Genomic DNA, 12,232 nt, shown 5'->3' on the forward strand with positions numbered 1-12,232 from the left:
CTCTAGAAAATTGTCAGATTAAGAGACAACACGTTTAGGGTATATACATGAACCATAATATATATCAAAATCTGACGCGCTCGAGTATTTCAAAATGGCGATTTTTTTTTACAATAATGGCCGCGAGTTTGGGTCACATCCAAATCGTCAGATTATTACATAAGAGCGTTTTTTAGGTTCACTTAACATCCCCTTTGAAAATCTGACGCGCTCGGTAAATTTTTTTTACCGTTTTCAACCCTTACGTACGACCACCCCCATCATGGAAACGGTCAGATTAACATACGTATATTTTCAAAAATACGTAGAACATGGATGCTTTATTAATATCTGACGCGCTCGAGTATGTCCATGCAACTGCTGCTACTCATACCAATGGGTCTATCATCATTCCTTGTAAAGACCTTGGAAAGATTGATTGATATCCATTTAAGGGCAAGTATTGATACAAGACTTTTGCATTCGTCTCAACATGAAATAGCGTTGCACACCTTAGTAGGTACGCACTGTCGAATATTCCATCCATCATAAAGAGTTCACTATGGTTGCTTTCCTTGACATCGAATGTGCCTTTAACAACGTGGAAACATCTGCACTAACATCTCTAAATATAGAGAGTTCGCTTCGGGAGTTAATTCATTTAATGCTGACTTGCAGAATAATTAATCTTAACACCTTAAAAGAACTCTTACAAAATGCCTCATACAGACTAATACTTTGGGCTGATCGGTGTGGAGTGGGTGTTAACCCACAACAAACTATTGAAGCTCTATTTTCTTGCAAAAAAGCTATTGGCAATAAATGGGGCTTACAACCCAGAACAAAGCATTGGCTATACACATCAATAATCAGACCGATTTTAATGTACGGTGTGGCAGTATGGTGGACTACTTTAAAGAAAGGTATAAACTGAGATAAATTAAATAAAGTCCAACGTTCGGCTTACCTATGTATGTATATAAGTGGGTCGCTTCGCACGACCTTATCTGCGGCACTGGACACCTTATTCTACTTAACACCGCTGGACATATGTATTTAGCAAACAAATATCTGCAAGCCCTGCTATTCGCCTCAAAGGCGAATAGTCCACTGCCTCGTCGCAGTGGACTAACAAAACCATTACCCACTCCGTAGTTCTTAGGTATTTAGAATCAATTCCAAAGCTCACAGACTACACTATCCCCTAACTGCAATTCGACAGAAATTTCCAGATTTCTGTACCTCCCAGATCTTTCTGGGAAATGGGTCGAAGGGTTGGTGGAGGTGTGCACTCTGAACGACTGAAATTAAGTCTCTTATTCCGCCTTCCCAATTATTGTAGCGTGTTCCAGGCGGAACTTTTGGCGATAAAAGAAGTCTAATCCTGGCTTAAAGAAAACGTAATATCAACATCTGATATCCGTATTTTTTCAGATAGTCAGGCTGCTATCAAATCTCTGGACTCTGTTCTACAAACTATATAACAGTCCATAACTGTCGATCATCTCTAATGGGGATGGCACAACAGTTTAATATTGCAGAATCTGTATGGACGAGGAAGATGAGGAAACAGTTCTTCACTTTTTATGTACATGCCCTGCTCTAGCTCAAAAACGCAAGAATTGCCTAGGAGAATTTTTCTTTAACGACCTAAACGATCTAAATCATATCAGTATAATCAGCCTCTCACGTTTCGTAAGTGACTCAAACTGGTTCCATTGATCTTAGGAGGAAGCCTCAAGATTCATGTGGTATCACATTGGGCCATTTAACTGGCCTAAGTGTGTTCGTTTTCATCATGGACAGCCACTGTAACCTAACCGAACGTACCAATGGGAAGTTATCAGTGTAGATCGCATCCCCCAGTCTATCTCTTCCTTTAAATTAAAAAGAAATAGCCTCGCTTGAGAATGTTGAGATACGGTACCTATCGGACAAAATATTTTCAACTAGAAATGAAAGTTAGCTAATTTATCCGCGATAATTATCAAATTGCATTCCATTTAGCATTTGTTTAAAGTCCGTGACCTGAAAGCTAAGCTGCTTTAATTTATTTACATAAATTAAATAAATTAATTGGGTGGCGCAACAGTCCGTTGTGAACCAGGGCCTAGTGACTTACAACTCTCAACCATTCCTGTGTGCGAGTACTGTTGTCAGAAATGGAAGGGACCTACAATTTTGGGCCGAATCCGAACGGCGAATTTGAGAAAGCACTTTTTCATGAGAAGAATTACTCTGGAATGATTTGTCAATTCCTCGCAAAAGCAAGTACCTGCGAAAATTATTTTTTTTTAAATTAAGGTGGCACAGGCAGGGATTGAACCCAAGACCCTTGCATGACAGTCCAACGCACTTTTTTTTTTCAAATTCATTTTTATTTATTCAATCTTAAACCTATCTTAAAGCTAGACAAAAATTCATAAAACTAGCCTAATTATCCATAACTTACAACTAACTTAATGGTCCCATACGGACACTCTACGTTAAACTATAACACTTAATACTAATGCCTTTCGGCCCTAAGATCTATTTTACTTCAATTTATATTTTATTTATTTCTGTATTTATTAGAAAATTTTGAAAAAAACTAATATCAAGATCCTTTTTTTTACTTAAAAACTACTTAAAATAAGGTCCTTAATATAAAACTCAAAACTAACTTAAACTACCTATTCTACCTATAAACTACTTAAAACTAGACAGTCCAACGCACTAACCATCATGCCACGGGTACTACTGCTTTATTTACATAAAGCACATCTCCATGGATATTGCTTTCAATTTAAAGAATTAAATAATGACAACCAATAAATTTGGAGATCCTTTAAGGAATTGTAGACGATATTCATTCATTTTACAAAAAGACATTTCTAAAGAAGTTTTCTAAAAAATCCATGCCAAGAAGGTACAAGGCAGTTGCCAAAAACAAAAGATTTGCAAGTAAATATTTATTATTTTATAATGTTTATGAATTTCAATTTAAAGTACAATTGTTTTGTCTCCATTGAATTTGAATTTACATGATACAAATAAACGTAAAGTTAATGAAAGTTTGGTTTTTGGAGTGTTATATTATAATTGGGTAGGGTAATTCGACCAGCGTTGCCGCCAAAAAAAAAAATGTTCGTGCCACATTTTTTGGAAAAACGTGCCATTTATGAAATTTTCGTGTCATATGAAAATAAAAACTCAAGTTTTTCTTTAAAAATAAATTTTAATTCAATACAATACAAAAAAAAAATTACTTACTCTATTCGTTTTTGGAAAGTTCATAACTACATATTTCACATCACATTATGAGTTGGTATTATTATTAAAAATATATATACATTTATGTTGGCAACGCCATAATTATTACATACTATTGATATTTTGACATTTATATTAGTTTTCATTCATTCTTACTTCTTATTCTTTCTTTTTAATCTGAACCTTTGTACCAGCTAGACGCAATAAAACACGTGAATTAAATATATTGTATTTCTTAATAATTTATTTTCTCTTTTGAACAGAATAATTTGTGTGATTACAAGAGATCACAACAGTGGCGACGAGGATATTAGGCATTTATCAAATTTAAAAAAATTCATTTGTCTCATCATGGAAGAAATTTTCCAAACGTTGCTCAAGCAGATGCAAGAGCAGCAGCACAAAGACAATCTGGCCATGCAAACGTTGGTCTCGCAGCTACTATCACAGCAGTCAGTAGCAACACCTAACCTAGACAATGTTAAAGTGGAGAGCAAAAGCCCAGAATTTATAATGGAAGCACTCGCATCCAACATTACTGAGTTTTGCTTTGACATCGAAAACAACCTCACTTTCGACACATGGTATGCTCGTTATGAAGATCTTTTCGAAATCGATGCTTCAAAATTGGACGATGCAGCCAAAGTCAGGCTTTTATTGAGAAAACTCAATTCCATCGTTCACAGCAAGTATATCAACTACATTCTGCCAAAGCACCCTCGTGATCATACGTTCAAGGAAACTGTGCAGAAGCTCACTCAACTATTTGGCTTCCAAACATCACAATTCAATCTTAGATATAACTGTCTACAGCTCACAAAAGAATCACATTGTGATTTCATCACATACGCAGGTATAGTGAACAAGCATTGCGAACAGTTCAAGCTAAGAGATCTAACCCTAGATCAATTCAAATGCTTGATATATGTAATGGGAATGAAATCAGCATCTGACTTCGAGGTCCGCACCAAAATGCTGACAAAGTTGGACAGTGAAGGTTCTACCATTACGTTAGACATTTTATCAAGAGAGTGTCAACGTTTAATCAATTTAAAAACAGACACAGCACTTATCGAGAATGCAAAAACCGATGCTGTAGTGAACCGACTACACACAACAAACAGCAGTAGCAACAAGTCAAAAGCTATACCAAAATCTCCATGCTGGTTCTGTGGAAACATGCATTTCGCCCGCGATTGCTCATATACAAAACACAAATGTGGACAATGTAACAACATAGGCCATAAAGAAGGGTACTGCAATGCGGGGAAAAAGAAGAAATATCAAACTCACAAAAACAACAGACCTAAAGCAAAGACGAATTTAAACAACAACAAAACATTCAGGCCAGAATTAAAAAGCATTTTCATCACCAACAAAATCGAACCATCACAGAGAAAGTACGTGAGCGTCAACATAAATGGTACAAACATCGACTTGCAGTTGGACACAGCATCCGATATTACAATAATATCAGAGAAAATCTTCAAAAATATTAATGTTCCACGTGTTGACAAAGTTCCACACACAGCCCGAAGTGCAACCGGCAAATTACCATTGTCAGCCCAATTTGATTGCTATGTCAAATTCAGAACGAGACAGGCATATTCTACATGTTATGTCACTCCAATCAAAAATTTAAACGTCATGGGGCTCGACTGGATTAAGGCATTAAATCTTGAAGAAATGTCAATAAGTGCAATCTGCAATCAAGTCACAAGCGAAGCTGAAAACAAAAAAAGTCCAAATGAATCTATTCAAAAAAATATTTCACTTTTAAAACTTTCTTTTCCAGACGTTTTCAACGATTCTTTAGGCCTGTGTAACAAAACAAAAGCACACCTGGTGACAATGCCAAACATCCAACCAGTTTTTCGACCAAAGCGTCCAGTCGCTTATGCTGTCAAAGATCTCGTTGAAGCGGAGCTGCAGCGTCTACAAGACACCAATGTGATTTCGCCAGTTAACTACTCGGAGTGGGCCGCTCCTATAGTTGTCATAAGGAAATCGAATGGAAGCATACGCATTTGTGCAGATTTTTCCACTGGTCTCAACAATGTGCTCGAAAGTCATCAGTACCCTCTGCCATTGCCAGAGGATATTTTCGCAAGGCTGGCCAATGCTAGATTTTTTAGTCACATAGACTTATCAGATGCATTTTTGCAAATTGAAGTCGATGAAGAGTCAAAGCATCTACTCACTATAAACACACACATGGGTCTCTTCCGATACAATCGAATGGTGTTCGGAGTGAAAACGTTCCCGTCAATTTTCCAACAAGTCATGGACCAAATGCTTGCTGGACTGTCAGGTGCAGCAGCTTACATCGATGACATCTTTGTATCCGGAACAGACTTGGAGGAACATAATCGGAACTTGCATGAGGTTCTATGTCGTATCCAAGACTACGGATTTAAGATCAAATTCGCTAAATGCAGGTTTTTCGTCAAAGAGGTCAAATATCTCGGGTACGTTATCAACCAACATGGACTTCATCCCGATCCGGAACGTATATTTGCCATCAACAACATGCCAGAGCCAACCAACGTGTCAAAACTCCGGTCTTTTCTAGGTGCTATAAATTTTTATGGAAAATTTGTAGATGACATGCGACACCACAGAGGACCACTGGATGAATTGTTGAAGGCAAATACAAGGTGGGTATGGACAGAAGAACACCACAATAGTTTTCTCAACCTGAAAAAGATACTGTCATCTGATTTGCTCCTAGCTCATTACGATCCTAAGCAAAACATTATCGTGGCAGCAGATGCCTCCAACTATGGCCTAGGCGCATGTATTATGCATGAATATCAGGATGGAACAATTAAAGCGATCTGTCATGCATCACGATCGCTCACACCCACTGAAAAGGCCTATAGCCAGATTGAGAAGGAGGGTCTTGCTCTTGTTTTTGCTGTGACTAAGTTTCACAAAATGGTTTTTTGGTCGAAAGTTCAAGCTACACACAGATCATAAACCACTTCTGGCTATATTCGGGAAAAAGACAGGAATAGCCGTTCATCAAGCAAATCGTCTACAACGATGGGCAGTCAAGTTATTAGCATACGATTTTGACATCAGTTTTATTTCAACCAGTAGCTTTGGATATGCAGATGTGCTCTCACGGCTCATCGATAAAAACATCCAAGTAGCAGAGGATTTTGTGATTGCATCAATCAAAATTGAACAGGATGTAAAACAAATTCTTGCAGACAATCTCGGAAATCTGCCAGTTACTCATCAAATGGTTAAGTTTGAATCAGCGAAGGACATCATACTGCGTCAAATATTTCATTTTGTGGCTAATGGCTGGCCGAATGAAATCAAAGAAAATGGTGAGTTAAAAGCATTTTTCAACCGCAGGGAAAATATCAGCATCATCGACGGATGTATCATGTTTGGTCAAAGAGTCGTCGTTCCAAAACTTTATAGAAGAAGAGTTCTCAAACAACTCCATCGTGGCCATCAAGGTATCGAAAGAACAAAATCTATAGCCAGAAGTTTTGTTTATTGGCCAAGCATCGATGCTGATATCAAAATACTCATCCAAAATTGTAACAATTGTGCGTCAGCAGCCAAGATGCCAACAAAAACATTGCTTCAGCCATGGCCTACACCAACAGAACCATGGGAACGTCTCCATCTGGACTACGCTGGACCAATCGAGGGAAATTATTTTCTGGTTTTAGTAGACGCCCTCTCTAAATGGCCGGAAATAGTTGTGACAAAATCCATCACTACTCAGCGTACTTTAGAGATTCTCAGCGAAATATTCTCCCGATTTGGACTACCGAAGAGGATCGTTTCAGATAACGGGACACGCAGTTCAAGAGCTCCCAGTTTCAGCAGTACATGGCAGAGAATGGCATCCAACATCTTTGCTCCAGTCCGTACAACCCGATGTCTAATGGACAAGCCGAACGGTTTGTGGACACCTTCAAACGTTCTCTTCTGAAATTAAACACGGAGGGAACAATCACTCAAAATCTTCAAACGTTTCTTCAATCTTACCGCTCAACACCAAACCGAAACTCACCAAACTCAAAGTCTCCAGCCGAAATCATGTTTGGCAGAAATATTCGCATCAGCTTGAATCTTATTAAGCCCAATCTTAATGAAAATCACCAAAACCAAAATGAGACTATAAATAACAAAAATCAAACAACCATGTCCAAACAATTTAATCGAAAATTTGGTACCAAGTCAAGATCATTCAACAGCCAAGATTTAGTTTATGTGAGTATACACACTAATAATAACAACTTCCAGTGGCAGCCAGGACAAATTATTGAACGTTTTGGTAAGGTCATGTATAATGTTTTAATGCAGAGTGGCAGACTGATTCGTGCACATGCGAACCAACTTCGAATACGTCATAAAAAAGACATCACTGCCAAACCTCGAGTCGAAAAACCATGGGACATGGCACTGGACGTTTATGAATGCGATACAACACCTTGTGAACTAGTTCCGCCATCAGATAGTGATAACTCTTCCAATGTTAGGACTTCACCAAATAACATTCTACCTGCTGTACCATCTGTGCCACGTCGAACTCAGCGAACACGACGACCAATCAATAGATTTGTGCCTGGATAATTTTATCATCATGATATGCAGATACCTATCTCAAAAGGGAAGGTGTTGGCAACGCCATAATTATTACATACTATTGATATTTTGACATTTATATTAGTTTTCATTCATTCTTACTTCTTTCTTTTTAATCTGAACCTTTGTACCAGCTAGACGCAATAAAACACGTGAATTAAATATATTGTATTTCTTAATAATTTATTTTCTCTTTTGAACAGAATAATTTGTGTGATTACAAGAGATCACAACAATTTATATAAAGGTTTGTTAAATAAATGAATTAGCTGGAGGTTTGAAACTTTGACAACTATAAGGCTTAATAATTTCATTATATGACATTATAGCATTTATTGTTTTATATGACAGTCTGTTTTTGTTGTTACTTTTAATTTTATTTAGCCTTGAAAATACTCTTTCTGCTGATGCACTTCAGTGAGGCAAACTAAGGAGAATCAACATAAATTTGGAAATATTGATAAACATTCCTTGATCAATTATGTTTTTTAATTTATACAACTTAAGCCAAAATGTTTTTGAATCTTCAAGAAAAATGCTTTTGGCTAGCGCAATCTCAAAATTTGTTTCTTATTTCACCAAAAAGAACATCTTTCTCGCACTCTAAAAGATGAGAAAATTCTGATACCAAAATATTGAAGTGTGGGAAAATACTTTGCATGTTTGGATAATTTTTTAAAAAGGTTGGATCAATTATCTTAAACATATTTTGAACATTATCTTTAAATTAAGTTTTCTTTCAAATTCCTGTGAAAGTTTTTTATAGAATATTTGACAATTTTTCAAAACATACATCTTTTGGTTAGTCTCTAAATTTTGAAGCTCTTCTGTGCATTCCATTCCCACAAAAATACACACCGATCTTAAAAAGCCTGGAAGATGATCCATTATAGATATCGGCAAACTGTGCTCAGTAATGAAAGCAAAGCATTTTAATAAAGTCGTTTTATGGCTTTCAGCTCTGGGCGAGTTGGAAAAACTTTCCTCAATTGTTAGGGAATTTGCTGTCACTTTTACCCTATGCAAATGGTATAAACTTTCTTCATGCCTCTCCAGGTTCCATTTATTTTTGGCAACAGATTTCTTGTGATGAATATTGACAGTGACACTGCGCGTGCCATATTTAATTTTTTCGTGCCACCGTGCCATGAAAAAATGTTCGGTCAAAATGGCACGATCGTGCCACATCGGCAACGTTGCATTCGACTTTTACAATTGTGAGAGGAGAGTTGATTTTTAAATCAAAAGTATGTCATATCATATACGTATTTTTACAGTTCTCTTTAGACTGCTGTGGTGTCTAGAGTATTTTTTTTTTTCATATTCAAGTGATTTTGTGTAACTTTGCTCAGACACGAGGTAAGCGATATTTTATTTTGTGATAACGGAATTTAAAAGGTGTCCAATTCAAGTTGTAGTGTATTATCAAAAGTAAATGTGGGTTTATTTTCTTTAATTTATGTTTAGAAGTTTTCAAAAAAATGTAATTTAAAAATAAAAACTAAGTGTGGGGCACTTTCGACGATAGCACGTGGGGCACTTACGACAGTAGTCAAATGTGACACATGTTATTTCTGTATTTATTTTTTAGAATGGTTCGCTCATATAAAAAGAAGACTGATCGCTGCGATATCGATGAAACAAAGCATAAAACTGCTCTGGAAGAAATTTTAAGCAAAACAGAAACACCCACGTCAGCGGCCCGGAAATATGACTTGAAACGTACGACACTTATTTCCAGACTTAAGAAACTGAATCCAAATACCGAGTCCAGTGATTACCACCACAGTTCAACTCCAAATATACGACCCAAAAAGTGTTTTCCAAATATCAGGACCGTGAACTCGTGGTTTACTTTAAAAGGTGTTCTGCTCAAACTTTTGGATTTTCGTATTCAATGGCTTGAAAAATTGCTTTTGAATATGCAACAAAAAATAATATTGCAGTTCCTAGTTCATGGTTGGTCGAAAAAGAAGCTGGTATCGATTGGGTTCGTGTACTTCTCAAAAGAAACCCTGATATTTCCTAGAGCAGACCCGAAAATATAAGCTTAGTAAGATTAAGAGGCTTTAATAAAATTTCGGTGGAGGCATTCTTTACAAATTTAAAAAGACTCTGCGAAAAGCATCAATTTGAACCTAAAAGTGTTTTTAATTTGGATGAAACTGGTATTTCAACCGTCTTAGCACCTCGAAAGGTAAGACAATCTTTTAAAAACAAAATTTTGAAATTGTTGACCCAAAAATAAAATTTAAGTGAATAACCCAGGTAAACTGATATCAACTTACGATATTGCTCGACTGACAAAAGTTCCTTTTTAAAGAGATTTTTGTCCTGAAAATATTGAAAAGGGATTTATGGCCACAGGGATATACCCTTTTAACAGCTTAATTTTTCAAGACTCTGAATATTGCACGGCTACAGTTCCTTCTGAACACCAAAATGAACCACCAATTATACAAGAAGACATTCAAAGCACTCGCCAAGAGATAAGAAAGGTTCAAATCACTCCCCATGAGATAATGCCAATTCCAACAATCCCCACACCAAAATCCATATATAGAATAAAAAAAAGGAAAATCCAGAGTCTGTACTGAGGCCCCTGAAAAGAACAGAATCAATGAACTAAAGCGTAAACAAGAAGAATAAAAATCATATAAGAAAAAGAAGATTACAAAAATCGAAAAAAAAATTGTTTAAAAAAGCTGAAAGCATAGATACAAGCGATTCGGATGAGTTTAGTGTTGCAGATTCAGATAATTCTGTTGGACCAATTTCAGAAGATGAAGTTTCTGATTTAATTTTATAAGGGATTATAAAATTAAGCGTGACACTAAACTTAACATTGGCGACTATGTTTTGCTCAAGTTTGACGTTCGAATTGTCAAATATTATGTTGGTCAGATAACTCGATTTGAAAATGAGACCGAGACATTTTTATGTAGATTTTTTCCGTAAAAAACCGAACAGTTGGCATTTTTTTAAGCCCCTCTTTGGAGATATACCTATCTCTTGTCTTCAGAAGTAATATCGAGTTGAAGCTGCCGTTGCTGGATCATCAAGATATTCTAATCAAATTTTTTTCAAAAACGTTGACATGAAACTGTAAAACGTTCAATAAATTACTTTTTACCGGAGTTTATTATAAAAAAAATGATTCAATACTCTCACCGAAAAGTTATTAATACTTCGTGATCTTATTTGATACATACTGCGTATGTATATTCGTATAAAAGATGAATGTGATTTTAATTTTAATTTAAACAATAATTTCTTAAGTACCTTATTTAACTTTTATGTTTTTAGATATGAGATTGATTTATTTATATAAATTTAAAAAAAATGTGCGATAACCGAGCAAAAAAATATTTTTGTTTGTTCTACATTCTGTGTCATCTACATGTGCTTCGAATGTGCCCCACGAGTACGACGAAAGTGCCCCACCTACGGGGCACTTTTGACATTTTGAAGTAGTTGTTTAACATATCTTTTTTAAACTCCTAGGTATGAGTAAAGTCTTCAAGCTTTGTGAATTCCTTGAGTAAAATTGTTAAAGTTTCAAATAAAACAAAAATCTCGTTCAAAAATGCATTTTTAAAAAAGTTATAAGGAATTTACAGAAAATCTTTCGAATGTACCCTACCTTATATCTACTATTATATGTTTTTATTACATTTTTAATAATATATGACGAATACTGTAATTTGTTAAAGAAAATGCTTACTTTCAAGTACAGGAAATCCACGCTTGATCCGCCCCTACAACATGTTGTACACATTAAAAAACAATACGAATGTTTTAAAGTCTATGTTGAATCTTCTTCATCTGCCTCATTGAAGCTCATCAGTAAAGCGGGTGTTTTGAAGACTAAACAAACAACTACTGTCATAGAAAATAAATAATACATACTATAATGTCATATTATGTAATTACTTAGCCTAACAATTTTTAAATTTTCAAACCTCCAGCCAATTTATTTCACTTATTTAAACAAAAGTTTGTAACGCCATTACATAACACATACATACTCAAATCATATTATTGACTTGCCAAAAGCTCTGATTTCTGTAAAATACCTAAACAAATAAAGGAAGTGATTGTTTTTGTTCCGCAAACGCTGTTTCAGATGCTTTAAAGTTTAAAGGAACGACATGAACTTCTAAAGAAACAAATACATTGAAAAAAATACATGTGCGACACACGATGCGACATACCGATACGGTAGTAGTATAAGTGAATAACATCAATGAAACTCCCAATGCTACCCTAAGCTCAATCGAGTCTCTAAATTCCGCTTTCAGTTCTATGTTTCACTTTATACCTCCTGTCAAGTTTTTCGACAAGTAGCACATTTCTGGAAGGAGAAAACCACTACCATCGAAACGGT

General features: G+C 35.8%; 1 protein-coding gene across 1 annotated transcript; it reads left to right on the forward strand.

Annotated features, from left to right (window-relative positions):
• Positions 1 to 3,582: 3,582 nt before the first annotated feature.
• Positions 3,583 to 7,189, forward strand: LOC129944670 (uncharacterized protein K02A2.6-like). The gene is made up of 3 exons (XM_056054271.1): positions 3,583 to 4,972; positions 5,027 to 6,171; positions 6,239 to 7,189. The coding sequence occupies exons 1-3, from the start codon at positions 3,583 to 3,585 to the stop codon at positions 7,187 to 7,189; spliced, it is 3,486 nt and encodes a 1,161-aa protein (XP_055910246.1).
• Positions 7,190 to 12,232: the final 5,043 nt, after the last annotated feature.

This window comes from Eupeodes corollae, chromosome 1 (assembly GCF_945859685.1).
Source record: "Eupeodes corollae chromosome 1, idEupCoro1.1, whole genome shotgun sequence".
Taxonomy (NCBI): Eukaryota; Metazoa; Arthropoda; class Insecta; order Diptera; family Syrphidae; genus Eupeodes; species Eupeodes corollae.

Bases quoted from the DNA above. Each gene is read 5' to 3' on its own strand.
- LOC129944670 (XM_056054271.1), top strand. From the start codon at position 3,583: ATGGAAGAAATTTTCCAAACGTTGCTCAAGCAGATGCAAGAGCAGCAG. The intron at 4,973-5,026 runs GTCCAAATGAAT...TTTCTTTTCCAG, and splicing joins CGAAGCTGAAAACAAAAAAA to ACGTTTTCAACGATTCTTTA. The intron at 6,172-6,238 runs GTTTTTTGGTCG...TTCGGGAAAAAG, and splicing joins TGACTAAGTTTCACAAAATG to ACAGGAATAGCCGTTCATCA.